Source organism: Miscanthus floridulus, chromosome 12 (genome assembly GCF_019320115.1).
Source record: "Miscanthus floridulus cultivar M001 chromosome 12, ASM1932011v1, whole genome shotgun sequence".
Taxonomy (NCBI): Eukaryota; Viridiplantae; Streptophyta; class Magnoliopsida; order Poales; family Poaceae; genus Miscanthus; species Miscanthus floridulus.
This window is the reverse complement of record NC_089591.1, coordinates 77019098-77040019: the sequence shown is the minus strand read 5'-3', so window position 1 is coordinate 77040019 and position 20922 is coordinate 77019098. Positions and strand designations below refer to the sequence as shown.

The window sequence follows — 20922 nt, the reverse complement described above, 5'->3', positions numbered from 1 at the left end:
AGGGACGATGGCGTCTTTCACTGGATCAATGCGGGTAATGGTACGCAGCTTGTTAGTTTGGCTGTGGCTTGTCGTAAATAATCGTAAATTTTTAGTTAGAATAGTATTTTTCTCTCACACAAACCAGCTAGCAATACTTCTTCACGAACCAGCAACGATACGAACCAGCCAACCAAACAGGCTGCCGATGCACGGCAGCACCAGAAGGTACTTTATATGGCACTGCCGACACGGACAACATGCAGCCTCATATACATGCAGCCCGTTCGCTTAGTCGTAAACGATCGTAAATTTTCAATCAGATCAGTATTTTTCTCTCACACCAAACCAGTCAGCAGTAATAATCCACGATCGTATACGATCGTTTCAGCCCCAGCCAAACAGGCTGATGATATAAAGACACATGTAGATTTCAATACCAAACATTTCCTTATGCTTTTCTAAACTACTAATAATATCTTATAGGTTCTCAAAAGGCAGTAACCTAAGCACAGCGAATAGGATACGCATGCCTTACCATCCAGTTTCCGACCAAATGCTTTTCACAGCTAGCTAATAAACAAAACATATAGCGTGTGCCATCGTGTAGCATTGAAGGTCATGCTTTGGGCTCTGAAGATCGCACGAGCTAATGCGACTCTTTCACCCTGACAGTGCATCAGTTAGTGCAGGCATGATCAGACGGACGATATGTACACAAACCGGTCATCAAGAGGGCATGCATACATTGATGGCCAAGGTCCAGATGATTAAGCACTAAGCTCTACCGCCTGCTTCGGGGTCATCTGTATCCAAGCCTCCGTTTTGTGCCATGAGCATTCTGTACACCCTTCTAGAGCATTTGTCACCCAGCCTTTTGCATTCGTCACCCAGGCGATCTTCCCACTTCAAGTCGCTAAGCAGACGTTCCTTCTCGGCAACCTGTTTCAGGGACAAGTTAACAGCACGAAAGGGTATAGTTCTTAACTTTTTTGCTCTTATATGAACCCAGGGACAGCACTCACAGTTTTACTGGCATCCATATATTCATTCAGAAGGGATCTCATACAGGGATACTTCTTCCAGATTGCAATAGCATATCTTGGCTGGATGTCAGGAATCGCTATTAAAGCTTTTAACCTGTCAGATATAATACATGTACAATGGTTCATGACCATGATAGCCAAATAGATGGTGTTCATCTACATGAAACTATTGTAAAACAGAACTGAAGAAAAATAATGAACTAGAAACTATATCTCAGTTATTTATTTCAAGGTAAGCTTACTATTTCAATTGGCTTAGTCTAAAAAACAAATCAGAATACTACTACTAAGTAGAAAGAATTCAGGAACCTAGTAGAAAGGTTAGGCTAGACACTGCATAGGAGAAATCTAATCAGTAGATGAATGAGTGATTAGATTTTGTTCCATTCAAATCAGATAAAATTGGAAGGGCGGGCCTGGTGCAAGCGGTAGAGTCTTACCGCCTGTGACCGGAAGGTCCCGGGTTCGAGTCGCGGTCTCCTCGCATTGCACAGGCGAGGGTAAAACTTGCCACTAACACCCTTCCCCAGACCCCGCACAGAGCGGGAGCTCTCTGCACTGGGTACGCCCAAATCAGATAAAATTGCAGCTAACATCATGCAAAAGGGATAGTATTGAAAATGTACTGATTGAAGACTATAGTGCATGCTGAGGGTGGTGGTGTGCGGTGAGGTGGTGGTGGTTAGCAAAACAGAGGACAGTCAATGGAGATCTGATTCGGTATTTACTTCTGCACAACATACCAGGTGTCGTTCTTCGCCAGGTTCTTATGAACAAAATTTTTAGGGATAACTGCACCATTTGCATGCACTGATAACCATGTTAGTGGTCTCCTGCAAAAAAGTCCGAGAGGAAATTAATAAAACATGGAAATGCTTCTGGCAGCAAATAGAATTGTAGACCTGCACTAAATGCATATCCAGATCACATTGCCAAAATAAACTACATGCCAAGGATTTAACCTATCGTGTCATTTAAAAGCATTAGTGGTACATCCATCTAAAAGAAATATGCACATGCCTGCTGAACTAAAAGAACTTGGTAAACCCGTATGCATTTCTATTTTTTACTTGTCACTCCATTACACCAATGATAAATATCAGAGGTTTTGCTGTTCCACCTCATCAAATATTTCCATGCATCAAAGGGAATACAAGTTTTCTTTTATAATGCACAACAGACTTTTAACAATTAGAACATCAACTTTTATCTTTGCTACTACGATGTAGGTTCCAACAAAACAGCATGATAGCAATGGACTCATTGATAGCACAAAACAGTGACCATACATAACAGTTAAGCACAGGGGAAAAAACTAGCATGCATCACAAATTTCTATATTCACTAGAAACAACCAACAAAGTTACTGAACTTGTCTAAGTAAATGTAACTTGCCTGAATTTGCATTTTGCAAGACTAGACGTAAGGCCAACAAGGTGCTCTACTACTTCAGCTTCATCTATGCATTGCCTTGAGTGGACATTAATATAGTGTGTTGCCAGTTTGCATAAAACCTATACAAAGAATAGATGTAACGCATCCCAGGGTAATAAAAGTTCATCATGAAAAACAAAAATGCAAGAAGTGAAAACAGACCTCTTCCACTGGTGGACGTCTCCAAGTATTTGAAGGGTTCTTGTATTGACTTTGCTCACTGACATGACAACAAAAGGCAAATTTTAGCAGATTCAGATGGTCAAAGTTGGTTACTTTTCCTACTACACAGAAGTTACCATGCACATTCCTCACAATCCAAAAAGCACAAAGGTGATGCACAGTGAACAGCAGCCTCACCCATATCCCCAACTCCCAAGGTCATACTAATTGGGCTTAGGCTCTTACAGATAAATAACAATCAACTCAATAAGCAAGTTAATATCTTCAGGGCATAACATATCTTGTTATCAGATGGAAAATTTAGAATATTATTGGGGACCACCTAATTGTCACCCTTGTTAATTAAGAAAAAGAAAAAATGGCGACCTCATTTCATTCTTCCATCAATTTGCGTCCTCATTCACCTGGCCCTGAACCTTTTTCTTTCCACACCGGTAAACCCGAATTTCATTACCGCAACAACGAAATTACAAAAGTTTTCAGTTCATGTCCAACATAACGACATCTACCACAGGCAATAACCGCATTCAGACACGCGATCACAAAGGGAACACATGCTTGAATGCCCCACCGCTACTACAAGAAAACTATAAGCGCCACCTGGCACTGAACCTTATCTAACAATACTTTATCACATGGCAATGCAAGTAAGTTTTTCTCCCATCCTTTCTATTTTCATACTAAAAACTCCAGTTGGAAAGGGGGATACCATAATTCACTAGGTTATGGTTTGAAAGACTAGGCCCAAGACAAAGCATAGGGAAGATAGAAAGGTTACTTCTGATCAAACATCTTGCATTCATCCCCCTCCCATGTCCAAAAATAAATGATAAGAACTGAATTAGCCAACATGCTGTTTAAAAAGGTTCAGAAGGTTTTGTTAAAGTTTGGCAGTGAACACAACATGCAAAGATTAATTTTTTTTTTCTTTTGAAGGCCAAACTAGAAACAGTCAAACATATAATTCAGACTTTAGAGAGCTCACCATTTGTTGACGTAGTTCATCAGTTTATTAATGATGTAGCAAATGGTGAATCCTGGGTATCCATCACGAACTCTTTGGACATGATCAAAGAACGATCCGTTGCTTATAAGATTACAAAATTCCTCGGCTTCAAGCACAATTGCAACATATTTCACTTGTGACAATGGATTTTGGTTCTGTAGAAAGATGTCATGCTACGATTTTAGGATATATTATTATGTGGTTACTTTAAAAAAGAAGATACGATGTTAAAAGGTTAGAGAGGAACAAAGGAAACATGTAGCACCATATCACAGCTATCTTTAAGATCGGAAAACGCCTGAGCAATATCATCAGGAACATCCAACTTCCATAAAATTGAACCACTAATTTTATTCTTAGTAGGTTCATAGGAAAGACCATTCTCTGTCAAACTTGAAAGAAGAGGACCTGTTAAAAAGAGGCAGATATATTAGTAGTGGAAAATTATGGAAACAACTAATGACGATAAATGGTTTTTTGTGATACAACTTAATTCACCATACTCAAACAGACCTCCAATGGAGCCCCTTTGGATAACACTGTTGTCAATCTCAACAGTAATACATTCTAGGGCAAGTTTCCCTGATTCCCACTTCTGAATTGCTTTTTCCATTTTCTTCTTCTTAGCTAGTTTATCTTTCAAAGCTTGCTTCACTAGTTTATCTTCCTACAAAATAACCAATATGCGCTCTAATAATCTATCTTATGCATGAATAAGGATATTCTTCTATGAAACACTTGCTGAACCTGTCGTTTTTGTTTTCTTTCTTGCATCAGTTTGTCTTTCTCCTCCTTTGTCAGTTTCTTCCCTGCCTACATAATTTGCAAGAATGACTCATCAGTCATCACTTAAACTAACATGTCTTTAAAACTTGAGTCCCTTCTTGACAAAAGCCATACCGGTTGTCTTTTCTGCTTCGCTTGCACATGTTGGGCATCATCGTCCTTCTGGCACATCATCGCTTGCTACATAGAGACATGGTGTTCTGTCACTTGATTACAATTAGGCGTGTTGATATATCTAATCTTAATCACTAGGCACTAGGCATGCGCATGCACAACTACTAAGTTTTGCCTTTATTTATGCAATGAAGCGTTATTTTTTTCTTGAACAACATATAATGTTTCTACTTATGCAAGAATACATTGCGTTCAAAATATGACATATATACATCCATAAACAGAAATGCATATAAGTCAATACATATTTTCCCTTTTGTCAAATGAAGTCAACCACAAGACCAGGCTTTACCGTATTGCTTGACAAATTGATTGAAGGCTCCCTGTTCATGATGTCATCATCCGACTCATCGTCACTATCAAGTGATATCAGAGAAATAACTCCTGCGAAATAGAAACAAGTGTCATTACTAGTAGACTGTAGGCAAACCATGGTGAGTTTAGAACCGAGTGTTATTGGGGTAAAAACAGTGATGTTTTTTTTTTCATCAAAATCACATGGAAGTTGCTGGTGAGTTACAAAGATAATTCACAAAATCTAGAGCTGCATTGCAATTCTTTTTTTAACTACCTTAACTTAATGTAAGCTGAAACATAATAGAAACAACTCTATTCTATTAGACACAAGAAACCATCTTAAGTGAACAAAACCAGTGTACTTAACAAGATTAGTACTGTAGTAGATCCCTCATGACTCAAACAAAGAGCAAGCAGCCACAAGCGAGGACACTTTACCAGATCCTTTTTGTGCCGGCGGAGCAGATGACATGCCAGGGGCAGCAGGTGGCCTAACCGAGCGCGGGGAGGCGAAGCCCGGAGCCTCAACATCAACACTGCCGAGGCCGGCAGAACTGCGCACAACCGTCTCCGGTGACTCGGAGAAAGCGGCGCAGTCAAAGATAGAATCGGGCCTGTCGGTACCAGCATCACCAGGGGCTGACGGCGCCACGTCCTCATCCACCACAAGAACCGGCAGCTTGGGCACCGAGGAGAGCTGCCGCTTTGGCGGTGACGGGGTGTCGTCGAGGTCGATGGAGACCGAGGAGCGCCGCCACTTTGGCGGGGACGGGGTGTCGTCGAGGTTGATGGGGCCCTCCGCCGCGGGCAGAGGCCGCTTCTGCCGGGGCGGGGACGGCGAGAACGCGTCGAGGAAGTCGCGGGAGGAGATTCCCGAGGATCCGAGGGACCGCTTGCAGGAGGGAGGGGAGGCAATGGCGAGGCCGTTGTCGTCGTCGAGGATGTCGACTACGGGAACGGAGGACGCCATGGGCGAAGCTGGGTTTGGGGATTCGCCTAGCCGAGGCGAGATGGGGAATTTTGGGGCCTGGTTGGGGTGGCTGGCGCTCCCCAGCTACAACCCGACCTGTTTGATTTGTTTGGCCCAGCTGCCCGCCCGGCTCCGCGCGTGTAACGCACTCTCTTTCCTGCATTCCGGCGAACGCTCCGTTGTGCCCAGGCTCCCTCTGTCCTCGCAGTTGATTTCGGGGCGGCGGCGGCGACGTCTCGTGCAGAACTATGAAACTTCCTCCCACACTTCTACTCGTCGAAATCCGATGCCTTTATATGCCGCCCTCCTCTTTCGCTGCCTTCTCCCTCCTGCAGCTCCGTCTTCCCCACTGTGTTCACGTTGAGTGACTGGCTGTGTTGGTGTGGTGGTGGTGCGGCGCGGCGGGCTTCTTCCTCTTTGGTCTCCCCGTTCAGGCAATCGGGATCCGCTTGGCCACGGCGCTGCTGCGCCTCCTGCCGGGCTCCTGTGGACGCGGTCGTCTTCCTCCTTCGGTGGTACGGCTGCATCTCGGTTGAGGTTGATCTGCTTCGTCCCGTACCGGATCTGCTTCTGCTTCCGCTATGGCTCTTCTTCTTCTCCGTCTTGCCCTTCTTCCTGTCTCCGTCAACTCCCCCGAGGTGAAATCCCCCCCCCCAAATCCTCTTTGCTTTCAATTTAGGGTTTCTTGTTGTCCTATTTTGATTTCGATTTGTCTCCGTGGAATTATTGTTTGGATACGTGATACTTGTGTAGTTGCTATGAATGTTGATTTCGAGCACTGAAACATTTATGCTGCATTGTTATTTTCATATGGTCGATGATGAATCTGTCCACTGTATGCTGAAATGTTAATTCTTTCATGGTCAATGATGATTTTGTCCAATGCACTAGAGGCATTCTTTTTATGCAGCCGTGCTGTTAGCTTTTGATATGAATGATTGCACTTTCATGTTGAGGCCAGCCAAGGTCTACTACAGTTGAGTTGTATCTTTGAATGTTGAATGCATATAGGTGGATCCAACTGCACAACGTGAGACGATGGCCAGGCAAGCAACTGCCATGGTTGTGGTTATGCTTTCGTTTTTTTCACTAGACTAAGAAAAAATTAGGGCCCAACTAGAGCCTATCCCTTATGGTCCTAGGTCATTAAGCCAGCAGCATAGGCTATCCATCCTCCAAATGATATTTAACAGCATTGATGCTGAGTGTTTGACTATGTTACGTATAACTAGAGCTCCTTATTTTAATCTATGCAACCTTTTTAGAGATAGAGGCCTTGTCAGAGAAATCAGTGGGTGTTCTGTTGAGGAGCAGGTTGCAATGTTCCTCTATGTGGTTGGTCACAACCAGAGGTTCAGGGTAGTTCATCAGTCTTTTAGGAGGTCCATTGAGACAGTTAGTACAGTCTTCCACCAAGTTCTCTATGCTATCGGTGAGCTTAGAAATGAAATGATCAAACCTCCTACCACTGCTACACATCCAAAAATCATGGGTAGCCAGAGATGGTACCCATATATGCAGGTACTTGTTAATCATGTTTATCTGCCTTAGGTTTAACCAAATGTTGTGTTTGCACTTATCCACTATCCTACACATTTCGAGGACTGTGTTGGTGCCATTTATGGCACACATGTGTTGGCAAGGGTGCCTAGACACATGCGGCAGCCTTTCAGGGGTAGGAAACATAACCCCACATAAAATGTGATGGCTGTTGTGGACTTTGATCTCATGTTCACCTATGTCCTAGCTGGCTGGGAGGGATCTACCCATGATCTACTCATTCTTGCTGATGCAATTGACAGGAATGATGGGTTCATAGTTCCTGAAGGTTACTCAAATTAATAGTCCATACACTGTTGTCCTTTAACTTGCCACACACATTCACTGTAGTATATCTTTTGGTACACTTATAGGGAAGTTTTACCTGGTAGATGCTGGCTATGCTTGCCGCACTAGTTTCCTCCCACCCTATAGGGGGTGAGGTACCACTTGTCTAAATTTGGGAGCTGCAATTATCCTACTAATATCAGGGAACTGTTCAACCTAAGGCATTCATCCCTTAGGGTGACAATGGAGAGAGCTTTTGGTGCACTTAAGAACATATTTCGTATCCTAGACAACAAACCTTTCCACACATACAAGACTCAAGTGAAGCTTGTACTGGCCTGTTGTATTCTCCATAATTGGATCATTGAGTTTGGCATGGATTGAGTAGTGCTAGAAGAGGAGGGCTTCCTAGGCATCCTAGACTGAGGGTGATGAAACCTATCCTGTGGGAGACTGAAAGCTCTAGTTTTGTTTTGATGAATTGATAAAATCCTAAGTGCTGACCTAGTTTATCTAAGTGATTAATGAGATAGTTAGCACATTTCAAGTGAGGGGGCATATGAGGATCATGATGATTGTAATGGCATGGTGATGATCAAGGTGCTCGGACTTGAAAAAGAAGAAAGAGGAAAAACAAAATAGGCTCAAGACAAAGGTGAAATCCATAGGGCCATTTTATTTTAGTGATCAAGACACTTAGCGAGTGTTATCACATTTAGGATTGATAGCCGTACTATTAAGAGGGGATGAAACTCGTATTAGAATATGATTATCAAAGTGTCACCAGATGCTCTAACTCATTGCATATGCATTTAGGATCTAGTGAAGAGCTAACACCCTTAAAAATATTTGTGAAAATAAGCTAACACACATGCACAAGGTGATACACTTGGTGGTTGGCATATTTGAGCAAAGGTGGAGAAGTTGGTGAAGTGAAGGAGGTGATTTTCACTGAGAAACAGTGACCGGACGCAGGTCACGTGGTGACCGGACTCAGAGGTGCGGCGTCCGATCAATTATAAAATGAAGTTTGGCGCGCTCGACCTCTGTCTGGTGCATGATCGGACATTGGGGTAAAAAGTGACCTGACTCAACTGATGGTGCGTTCGGTCAGGCTGATGTACGTTGACGTATGAGGTTTGAGTTAGCGTAGAGAAGACTTGACTCTAGGCGAGTCTGGTCAGTGGAGATCGGACACATCAAATCGGCGTTTAGGCGCTCGGGGAGCTCTATGGAAATGACTTGACATGCGGGCACCGTGGTTGATTGGCACGTCCGATCGTGTGTTGCCGCGCGCGAACAAGGCTGGCACTGGCGCGTCCGATCCTGTGTTGGGCACGTTCGGTCATCACTTAACCGTGAGGGCGCTGAGAATCAACCGTTGGGATCAGGCGGCTGACGTTGAATATAGGGGACATGTGGACGAAGATTCACGACTGGACGCTGGGGGCCTACGTTCCGGTCAGCATGACCTGTGCGTTTGGTCGCCTCATGAAAGTCGAGGGCAGAGAGCCAACGGCTCTATTTCGAGGGGACCTCTATTTAAGCCCCATGGCCAGCTCAAGCTCACTCTCTTGGCCATTTGCATTGACATAGCAACCTTGTGAGATTAGCCAAAGCTCTCCCACTCATCTCCATCATTGATTCATCATCTTTGTGAGATTGGGAGTGAATCCAAGTGCATCGCTTGAGTGATTACATCTAAATGCACATGGTGTTCATGTTTCGCTACGGGATTCGCTTGTTACTCTAGGTGGTTGCCGCCACCTAGACGGCTTGGAGCAGCGAGGATCATCGAGCGAAGGTTGGTGATTGTCTCTGGCTTCGATCATGGTGATTGTGAGGGGTTTTTGATCTTTCCCCGACGAAGAGCCAAAAGATACTGTAGTAGATTGCTCGTGGCTTGCGTGATCCTCATCTTAGTGTTGGTTGTGTGGCACCTTATTGAGAATTTGGCAGTGTGATACCAATTAGCACATGAATCTCTAAGTGAGTGAATCGCCACAATGAGGACTAGCTTGCCGGCAAGCAAGTGAACCTCGGTAGAAATTATTGTGTCATTATTTGATTCCGAGGTGATTGGCCTTCATTGGTATTCATTATTGTGATTGATTGGTTCATTCCTCGACTCGGTGATATAACCATCTTGCTCTATCTCTTTACATTACCGTAAATTAGTTGTCAAGCTCTTTAGTATAGCTAGTCGTGAGAGCTTATTAGTTTGGTTAGTGTGTCTCTTTAGTTAGCCTTTGAGAGCACACTAACTTAGTGTAGTGACATAGCCATTATGTGGATAGAGATTATAGAAACTAGAATTATGGTAGGTGGTTTATATTTTTAGTAGGCTAGCGCAACACTCGCTTCACCTCATATTTATCTAACCGATTTGCTAAGTGTTGTTATAGAAATTTTAATAGGCTATTCACCCCCCCTCTAGCTATTAGGACATTTCAAGTGATATCGGAGCCGTGGTCATCGTGATTTGAGGCTTCACAACCTTCATGTCATGGATGCTGACCTTATTAGGATGGCTAAGTTTATGGGGGCTGCTGACATGGCTGCTGTGGCTAGTGCTGGGTCAGCTAGGGCTGTTGCTGCACCTAGAGGTGGTGGAAGTGGGGGCTGATGCACCTGAGGCAGTGCCTGCCTAGGGGGTGCTGGTGGTGCTAGGCCCCCTATGAGGTGGAATAACAATACCTCTAGGTTTGTCCTTAGGAGGATGGCCCAGATAGTGTCTGATGGGAGTAGGGCTAACAAGTGCTTCAAGGATAAGATGTGAACCATGTGGCTAAGGCTCTTAAGGAGTACTGTGGTGAAGCTGTGGGCCCTACTCAAGTGTACAATCAGTTGAGGAAGTGGAGGCAGAAGTGGGCTAGGGTTGTGAAGTTGATGGATCTTAGTGGTGCACTGTTTGATCATGATGTGAATGCCATAATGCTTGAACCTGAGCACTACATAGCCCACTACAAGGTAGAAAAATAGTCAATTACCTTTCTCTCTTCTCTCTTCCTCTTCTGGCCACTTATTCTCTTCTTCCCTGTTTATTTAATTAAGCACACATGACTATAGGACCATCCTAAGGATGCTGAATTCCTTAACACCCCAATCAGGTTCTACACTGAGATGGAGACCATATTTGGTTCTTCCATGTAGGGGCGAAGCTAACTCTAAATTCATGGTGGTGCACTACTAATGAGACATACACTAATCTGGTAGCAATACATGGTGAAAATTTATGTAGTTAGTGGTAATTTTTTTTACCCTGGTGCATGGGCACCAGGCAAGATCAACCTGGCTTCGCCCCTGCTTCCATGACCACTAGTAGGTTTGCCCTAGGTTCTAGTGAGCCACTTGGGATGAACAATGTTGATAGTGTTGCTGCTAAGATTGAGGGCTAGGGCTTCACCACTGTTGATGATGTCAAAGGTAGCCCTGAGATGGGTGAGGTCAGCAAGGCAACTGAGCTGCTCACTTCCATCATGGGAGTAAAGAGAAAGAGGAGTAATTTCAGTAAGGAAGAGATGCTGATGATGACTAAGATGACTGATGTTGTCAACAATGTAGCCTCTGCACTTAGAGAGATTGGGCCTGCACATGTGGATCCTGGCCTCTATCTTGTAGTGATGGAGATGCCTGCCTTCACCACTAAAGCTCTCATTGTTGTCTACACCTACCTGCTGAAAATCAAGGCCCTTGGCAGGGGCTTTGTGAACATGGCAATCAACCATAGGGACATTTGGTTGATGAACTACCTTGCCAAGAACTACTATATGTAGTTCTGTCCATCTAGGACTAGCAAGGCCAAGAGGGGTTGACTGTTGAGATATATAGTTCCTCCACCTCCCTCACCCACTCTCTTCTCTTTTGGGTTCCATTTTGGTGTAGCTATTGTGCTTGTAGATGTTTGGCAAGCACCTGTCCTTTTGAGTTTGTGTAGCTAGAGGGTGGCTAACTATAGGTAACATTGGGCAAGATGGACCTTATTTGAGCCTACATCTGTGAGGCTAAACCGGTATCTATAATGCACTGTTAGTGGCCTCTGTTGGCTGCTCAATTTTTTACTGTTGTTGGTCTGATATATTTATGTTCTTTTGGCTCTTTTTGCTTCATCATCTGTCACTGGTTCCTAAGTGTTTGGCCATGAAACTCAGCCATATAGTGGTAGCGGCATAGCTAAAATATGATGTTGTTGTTGGATGTCTATGTCCCATGGTCAAAGCTTATGTCTATTCATAATTCTGATGTTAATCTCCTATTACATGGCACTGTTGGCTCTATTTATGTCCTATTGGTTTTGCTTCTTTTCATTGGTGGTAACTGTGGGAAATCTAGAAGGCCTATGATGCAAACAACATATTCATGAGGTGGCTACCTTGTTTATTTGGTTCTTCATGTTTTTTCATCACTACCATGGAACTCTATGTGTGCCCATCCATTCACTTATGCTGATGGCAGTGAATGAATGTGCACAATAGGGTTCGATGGCAGTCATAACCCTAGATTTGCACTTATTTGGTGCCTGCTCTATTTACTTGATTATTGTGATTTATCATGTATGTCATCAAATCCATGTGCCACAACCATACCATTGTAACAACCCCTTCTTTCTTGTGCTGATGGTAGTGTATGGATGTGCACATGGATTCCATGGCAGCCATGACCTTGGATTTGCTGCACTACTGGTTTATTTTTTCTATGACAGCCACCAATGATTTGAACTGAAATAACACCACCACATTCTAAAGCTAAGGCCAACCTTTTATTACAATGCATGTGATGTCAATTCTCTTACATATGAACATGATGATGCTGGTCGTCAGTGGGGGACTTAAGATAACCGATTTGTTTCACCGCAAACCGTAGATCTTCAAGTTTCACACTCATGGCTAGTTTCATGCTTTACATTTAACTGAGGCTAAACCACTATTTCATTTCATAGAAACGGGAGCGTTCTATGTTGTTTTCAATGAGAAGGCTTCTGGGATTTACCTGAGTTGGCAAGAGTGCAGTAGGCATGTTCTTAGGGGTGAGAAATGCCATATACAAGAAGTATAGCAACTATGACTAGGCTGTTAGAGTTTTTCAGGCAGCCATGAGAGATGTGCATCCATCTCATGGAGCAGCACCTCCCCCCTATGATCCTATCCCTCATGATGCTTTTGCTCCAATCATTCCTCCTTCTGATGGTAATGGTAAGGCTGGTTGGTGGAAGAAGGTGTTAGTCACCTCACTTGTTATCTTGGTGTTTGGACTATGGATGAAGGGGGACAAAACTAGCAACTACAACTGCCCCAGTTAGGCTCCTGATGTTGGTTTTTTGCCTTGCTTCATTGAACATTGGAACTGCCTTTGTTAGGCCTGTGATGACTATGAAAACATGGTGGATTAGCTGCCTTTGGTTTACTGTATCTGTCTAGTCTATTTCTGTCAATGTTGGTTGCCTTGTTACCATGTACTTGACCTATCTGGTTGTTGTATGTTCTCAATGTCGATGATTTATGCTACTGGACCCTTGTTTCCAAATGATAGCTGCTCTGTTGCTTATTTCTTTCTTCTATTGAAGCAGCTAGGATTATATGAATCATTACAATTAGTCTGAGGCCAACTGATTGTCATTATTGTGTACTTTGTATTGTTGTAACTGGTATTTAAAAATTTGTTTTCATAATGCTATGTTCTGGCTCATTTACAAATCACTTGTGCATTCTCATCTTCCTTCCTAAGACATTGTGAGCTAGGTCCAAATCAAACACAATCGCCAACTGGTAGTTGGAGTTAGTTGGTCATGGCCTGGCTCCTAGAGCTGAATCAAACAAAGTCCTGCTAGGGCATGAAATCAAACACAAGCAGCTTTGCTCTCTCGGCCTGGCTCTGGCTAGCCTCGGCCTGGCCGACGGGCCAAGCCACCCCTGCGCTCCACATCAAACAAGCCCTTGGATTTTGGATTTTGAGCGGTTTGGCGGGGCTAGGGTATCCGGGCTCTAGCCGCGGCGCCTGCTGGAGACTGTCGCTGGCACTCTCTCTCGCTGCGGCGCTTTCTGTTGCGGAGAAAGGAAGGAAACCTTGGCAAAATTGCAAGGCTCTGGCTATCGGTCTGACTCGGCCATTGCCTCTAGGCTCTAGCATCCACGCATGAGCCGCGGGCTACATGGGACCATGTCATGCGCCTACCGGGTCAGCATCCAGTCGTGCGCCGAGCATGAAAGCTTCTCACGCGCTAGCTCGTGATTCCATCCCACGGCCCAGCCCAGCTCGCGCATTCCTACGCGCCCTACTCACTTTCCCATGTTCTCGCCCCATGCCAGCCCGGCCCAGATCGTGCATGCAGGCGGCGTTGTCGCCCCACATGCTAGCGCGGCCCAGCTCGTCTGGACAAGCGACGCGTTCGCGACCGCCTCCCTCAGTCCTCATGTACCCGCTTGTAACACCCCGGTGTTACGATCCTTTTTAGCACTACGATTTAGGCCTCAGTAAAACTTTCGAAACGAGTTTCTTGAATTTTTGATTTAAAATATACGGGAAACGATAAGCGAAGCTTGCGTAAATTAGTAAACCATTGTAAAAGTTATGACGGATGAACGTGCTCTGAAGCAAAGTGTTGTTACGATGATATAGATATAGAAGAGTGCCTGAGTCAGAAGCACGTGGTCCTATTTCTGAGTCAACTCGTGTCATTTTCGCCGCGCTGTTCTTGTTTTGGTGGAGTTGGCCGACCCTCGTGCTGCTGTCCTCCTTCCTTGTCTATTTCTGCTGCTGGTCCCAGCTCCTGTCCGTCAATCGCTCCATTGTCCCGTCACTGCTCGCTCTGTCCCCTTGCCTCTTCCTTTTCTATACCGCAACCACCGACGTCTCCTTTCACGTTCGCAACACTGCTTTTCCACAGTCTCCACCCATCGCCTGCCGAGCAAACCGTGCTGCCCGGCCAGACATGGCCACGCCTGCAGCCACTCACCGGCACCCCTTCCTTTCTCCCTCGTGAGCGTGCCCCTCCATGACTCCGCATAGGGCCACGCCAAGCACAGCATGACGCGCGAGAGCGTCCCTTCACCCCGGTCCTGCGCCGGTGCCGCTGTGGCGTAGCCCGAATGTCGTCTGCCACCGGAGGTGCCCTGCCAGCACTGCACCCCTCATCCTCCAGTGCCCTGCGCGCCCATGCTTCGCCGTCGTGCCCCACCATCGCCGGGCGTTCACTCCTTGGCCCTGCATGCCAGCACCGCCGCCGTGGCGCATCCACATCGTCTGGGCCTGCTCCCCCGTGGTTTCCCAGTGCCCACGTGCCTGACGCATCCGCTGCCATGGAGCTCCACTCCGCATCATGCTGCCAAGGCCACGACTGCCCGCGCAGCTCACCCGGCTGCAGCACCTCACCACCGCATCCCCGTAGCGCCCGCTGGGGGCCTAGCTGTTCTGTGCTGGCCCCTCGTGCGAGCGAACGTAAGGCGCCGCACGCCATGGCCACGACTCACGCGCAGCTCTGCCTCCCTGAGTCCCTTGGTCGCGCCTGCTATGCCCTACCCAGGTGTCCGCACCACCGTCGAGCCCCGCTGTGCCCCCTGGCGTCACAGCCGCTGTGCTCGCCTTGCCCCCTGGAGATGCCCTGCCAGCGATGCATCGCCATCACCGTACGCGCCCGCACGACCACCGTGCCCGCCTTAGCTCCGCGCGGGTCTACTGCTCCATGGCACGCCTGGGCAGCAGCACCTTGCCTCCACCCGCACCTCTCCATCAGAGCTCCACGTCGCTCTGGTACGGCCGCTCCACCACGGTACCGGCATGGCCGCGCTCGCTGTCGCCCTACCGACGGCTGGCCTCCTCTGCTTTGGAAGAAGATAAAGGGTAAGTATCCAAGCCAGAACTTAATAGAGGGTCTTTACTGCTAGTACATGACTTAAATGAATAGTGTAGTCAGGACTGCGGATCGATTTCGTAAGACTACAAGGACCTTTTTGCATAAATTCATGTCCTCTCTGGATCCTGACCGCACTGGGATGGCTGTTGGGCCACGGCCTGCACCTCTGGCCCGACTGTGCCAGTTTACCGACCTGCTTCCATGCGTGGGCCGGTCTGTGGTAGCCGCGTCTGGGCCGCCTGCGCGCCACGCTAGGCCGGTTGGTGTCACCTACATTGCTGGGCCGCGCCGCTCTGCTGGGCCGTGCGCCCTATCCCCGCGCCTGGGCCACACGCGTCCTGTCCCTGTCTGGGCCGGTCCCGTGCTCGCCTAGGCTAATCTGGTCCGTTGGGCCGAGTGGGTGATTGCTGGCCTCTTTATTTTTCTTAAGTAATTTCTAAATTCGCTTATAAGGCAAAACTAGTAAAATCAATATAAATCTATGTAGTGAACCAAACATTTATCAAACCAGTTTTGTTAGTCTCCTAAAATGATGCTCTACCTGTTAGTATATTTTGTTCACAAAGTTTGGCAATATTTTTGGGAGCTATATAAGTATTTTAAAATGCTTAATATTGTTAAAAGATGAACTTGTAGGAATTTCCAGGGATAAATCGGTAATAGTATTGACTCTAAAAATTTGACAGGAAAATACTAATATTATTATCTACTCACCATAATTTTGTAGCTCTAGAATAATTAGTTGCTGGATAAATAATAATGTCCTATTGCGAATAAATATGCAACTTGGGTTATATAACTAAAATAATCGTTGGGAAATAACGCCTTGTTCGACAACATGAATATGTAGCCTAAGTACGGTCGTCGTTAGAACTAGCTCGTTCACTTGAGAGACGTATAGCGTAATTATACGAGTCACGATTGCAGTCAATTAATTACATCTTTGCATTGCATTACATTGCATATCATGATAGGGACGCGATGGATCATGGAGTCATCGGGAGTTGCTGGAGAAATGGTGCTTTTGCAGATCATATCGCCATGATGGAAAACTAACTTCTGATTATACTTTACCCAGGTAAGCCCTAGTGCATAACCCCTACTTTTCTATAGTTTAAATTATATTTATGCTTTAAGTTTTAAAGAGCCGAATGAAACCCACTTGCATGTATATCTTTATCCTATGAGTCTTACTAGTATGACAGGATCGTGTAGAATGCTATGCTACAGGACTCCGATAGAAGTCGAGTGATTGCCTGTCACTCGCGAGATATAGGAAATATGTTACTATATGATTATCACTTGGAATATAAAAATGGTGGAAAGGAAAATGGTGACCGGGCAGGGATATGGTTTGGGTATTGGTGGGTATAAGAGGTTGTGTCGTCGTGGACACGGGGCATAACTTGGTTACACTGTTTTCTCTGTCTGGTCGGTTAAGGACCGTTCATTGCATACGACTCTAGGTAGGTCACAGACTTATTATCCCGAGCATATACTTGTGTATGGGCACTTGGAAGACTTGTTGCTCTCTTGTCGTGGATCCAGCTCTTTCCGGACCGACTGTTAGGGTTTTATTTTGGTGGAGGAGGTCCTTGCACCGTACTGAGTCCAGGACTTAGGGGCGGGGGCTTGGAGTCCCAGTTTGGACAGGGACATGGACACCCGAGACAGGAGAGTGATGAGTTAGTCCTGCTTGTGTCTGGGGTACAAGCAGGGCATGTGTTTTCAGAGTACCCAACTAGGGGCATTGATTCGCGAATTGCCGGGCTATCCAGTACGGCTTGTCTATGGTTTAACATCGTAGTTAGAACTAAAAGATGAAAGATGGAAGATGGACAAAGGAAATCTGATTGCTTACCACTCGCTTGAAAGTAGCATAGGTGCTTAGATAGAATGGTTAGTTAATGAACCAATGCGGCTATTAATAAAAATCGAACATAAGGACACACGCTTAGTAATGCTTTCTGCAAACGCAATAAACCCACAAGCCAAATAGCCTTGCATATCCTTGGAGTCTTTTCTTTTCTCCTGTCGGGTAAGTCTTGTTGAGTACAATTGAGTACTCAGGGTTTTATTCCCCTTATTGTAGGTAATAGGTGGAGGCTTGAGCTAACCTTTGTGTGTGGATTCCTCCTGGTGGACTCAGAGAGGATTTCCTTTACGCTGCGATCGTAGTTGTCATTTATAACTCTCACTAAATACTTTTATAAATGAAAGTTTCATGATCTATTGTCATAGTTTATATATCAACATTTCATCATGTCATTAATAGATGTTTATTTCCGCTGTGACTCGGTTCACATGTTTCTATTCCGTTGTTTAGTTAAATTATTTATAACTCTGATAACATGATTTCATTCCACTGTTATATTAATAAATATTATACTCTGATGTTGTATTAAAAGTGATGTAAGAAATGGTTATGAATGATGTAAGCTTTATTCTCTCATTTGTGATCCTAATGGCAAAAATATGGATTTTTGGGTTCTCCCCTGGGGTGTGTCCGACAGAACCGAGTAATTTAGTGTTCTCCCTCGAGTGCTTAGTGTCTAATAGAAGACAAGCACTCCTGTGAGGCATTAAATTAGACAGTTCTGCCACAGGTGGTATCAGAGCATAAATGAAAAGATAAAGCTTCCAAACTCGTTTCTAAACTAAAATTTGACAACCCATTTTTGTCAAAAAGTTAGGATGTTTGTATGCGAAGTTATATAAGTAGCCCTATTACTATGGTTATGTCTCTAGGATAGATGGCACTCTGCTGACTTAGATATGATTAATCAAGTTTCTGCAGGTACACTAACTCGAGCATAGTTCGAAAGTATCGACTAGTTATAAGGAGAGAACGCTGTGTCAGAAATTTGAGAACGGTTGCTCTATATGTTAGCAATAGTGTGAGGACGTATAGGATGTGCATTCATGCATATCCTGATTGTGCATTATAGTGCCGTATTGCTGGTAGATACGCCATCTAGAGGTGTCACGCGTGTCGTGTTGTGCATAAATGACTCGTTCCTATTCTAGAGTTAGGTCTGCACTATGGCTTCGTGTTTCACATTTGCCCGTGGTTCATGCCGGTCGTGACCCATGTCTCCCCGTACTCCTTTCTACGCTCTTGTCAGACCCTTGCCCTGTAGTCGTACTAGTCAGTAATGGCATCGCACGTCGCTCGCCTTGAACGCGCGGAATTTGGTCGATCCGCCGTAGTGATCTCACATGGGAACCCTGGCGAACCGCACTAGAACCACTAAATGCTCCGCCTTTATAAGTAGAGCCTGGCTTAGCCATTGGTACCACAACTCAGCGCACTTGAGCTCGCTTAGCTTTTCCTTTGAGCTAGCTTTTCGCTTAGCCTTCCTTGCAACCACTGCCAAAGATGGCAGGAGCCTGGGTTAGTACCTACTACCTGACCGTTGAGGGTTTTCCCAGAATCTTGCATGCCACCCTGCAAAAGCTCAGAGTCAAAGGTCATCCTGAGTATGAGGGCCGGGAGTATGAGGAACATGGCACCGAGCGGAGGACGTTGGCTGCTGAAAGTCAGGATGCCCCGATCTTGGAAGGGATCCCTATCCACCCGCCAGAGAGAAGAAGAACTGGTGTTGCAGCACCGCCAGCATCTCCACCCTCGGAAGTGTTAGAAGAAGAACCCTTGATTCCTCTCGCTCAGCCGTTGCCCCGAGAAGATGTAGATTAGTTGCCTTGGGATGCTGTACCCGTAGTAGTTGTAGTGCTTCTCGTTGCTATCCTCCGGTATTGTACTCTTGCCATTGTTGTCATCCGTAGTTGTTGAGCTTGTTTGACCGTAGGTGAATGCAATGTCATGCATGGGAGCCGGAACGTCTATACGTTGTACCCGTATAAGATCGTGGAACATGCATTTTATTTATTTCGCTATGTTTATTATGTTCATCTACCTTAAGATTCGTTAGGTGTGCTTAGAGTTTTCAAGGGTGATATTAAGCGGGTTGCAAGAAAAGTTGACATTCAGATGCCAGCAGATCAGCCGTGATTGGATGTTATTGGACACTGTATCGACTAATTGTGGATGCCCCAGCAGAACACTTGAATTTCTTTAAAACAAATCCATCGTTGGATTTGAATTCCTTATCCCTTGTTGTGAAAGGAACTTTTGTTGTTTGAATTTTCCCTTGCAATACTCCCCTTACTCTGTGGTCTATGACCCCATCTCCTTCACGACATGTAAGTTGGTAATAGTTGCCTTGTTAAAAGCTTACGGTGCCACGACAAAATTGAGGGCTCCCTGTGGAACAGCTACCACATGTGACGCTACTCGGCACGTGCTGGTATTGAGGTTGTTGACCAAGTACATGTGCCAAGTTACACCACCATACCACTTTTGCTATAAATTTTCTCCTTGGAAATGTTCAAGTGTTCAAACGGAAAATCCATAATGGGTGATGCAGAAGTGTTCTTTCAAGGTAAACAAGAGGTGGTTTTGGAGGAAGAAAGTATGACATGGTCTCAGTCTACTTGGAAGCCGGATGTGGTTGAGTAAAGGAAAGAAAAAGAAGAGTAGTAAGGAAGGTTAGTGTAGACGAAATATGGTCGACAGTCTACTTAGGGGTATGCCCAAGGTAGTAGATTATCGGCAGACAAATGCGCAAGCAACAAACAAGATGGTAACGTAAGACAGACACAAGGTTTTATCCAGGTTCGGCCGCCGTAAAGGCGTAATACCTACGTCATGCGTCTGATTGTATTGTCGTATGTCAATGAGAGATATTTTTTAGAGGGGTCATTTGCCCACCTTATATAGTCCAGGGGGGCAGGGTTATAGATCTAGGAAACTAATCCTAGCCAGTTACAATTGCCATAGGTGGCCGGAATAAGGATTCCTGTTCTAACCGACCAGGATCTTGCTTGATCTCCAAATCTGTCTTGATTCATTGCGCGGGATTCCAAATAGGTTGGCTAGGGCCGCGCATCGTCTTCTAGTGGATCGGACCCCCTGATCTGGGCTGGCCCAAGCCTAGCCGTAAGGGTATAGGGGTTAATACCCCCACAGCTAGTCCCCGAGCACCATGTATTATGCTGCGACACGCTGTTCGATCTCCTTCGACTAATGCGATCCGTCTTCATATCATCTCTAACTGATTGAAACATTGACTAATCGAATGTGCCAGCATTCTGGTCAGAAAAGAGAGTAGTAGACCACGATTATAGCTGAAGATTCCGGTTGTTCGAAGAATGCATGGTGCTCTTAAAGAAAAAAGAAAAAGATTTCTTTCCTTATCAAGTGTGCCCACTTGTATTTCTAAAAAGAAATGTAAGTGACCCTTGGATAGTAGTAATTCTGGCAATCAGTCAAAGCGTAGGGGTCGAAAAAATAAATACATTCACCGCAAGG

At 45.3% G+C, this 20922-nt stretch overlaps 1 protein-coding gene across 3 annotated transcripts; it reads right to left on the bottom strand.

Annotated features, from left to right (window-relative positions):
- Positions 1 to 326: 326 nt before the first annotated feature.
- LOC136497738 (crossover junction endonuclease EME1-like) lies at positions 327 to 16503 on the bottom strand. Of its 3 annotated transcripts, XR_010769419.1 has the most exons (13): positions 5344 to 16503; positions 4901 to 4992; positions 4549 to 4614; positions 4396 to 4461; positions 4162 to 4315; positions 3914 to 4056; positions 3628 to 3803; positions 2622 to 2679; positions 2421 to 2539; positions 1769 to 1858; positions 1466 to 1583; positions 1005 to 1119; positions 785 to 921 (listed from the first exon to the last, which is right to left on the bottom strand). XR_010769419.1 is itself a non-coding variant. In XM_066493588.1 (12 exons), exons 1-12 carry the CDS (start codon positions 5873 to 5875, stop codon positions 757 to 759), a joined length of 1776 nt encoding a protein of 591 aa, XP_066349685.1. In that variant the 5' UTR covers positions 5876 to 16499; the 3' UTR covers positions 327 to 756. The 3 variants fall into 3 exon arrangements, 1 of the variants encoding a protein (XP_066349685.1); XM_066493588.1 differs by lacking the exon at positions 1466 to 1583 and having other exon boundaries at positions 327 to 921; positions 5344 to 16499; XR_010769420.1 differs by lacking the exon at positions 785 to 921 and having other exon boundaries at positions 1095 to 1119; positions 1466 to 1578; positions 5344 to 16502.
- Positions 16504 to 20922: the final 4419 nt, after the last annotated feature.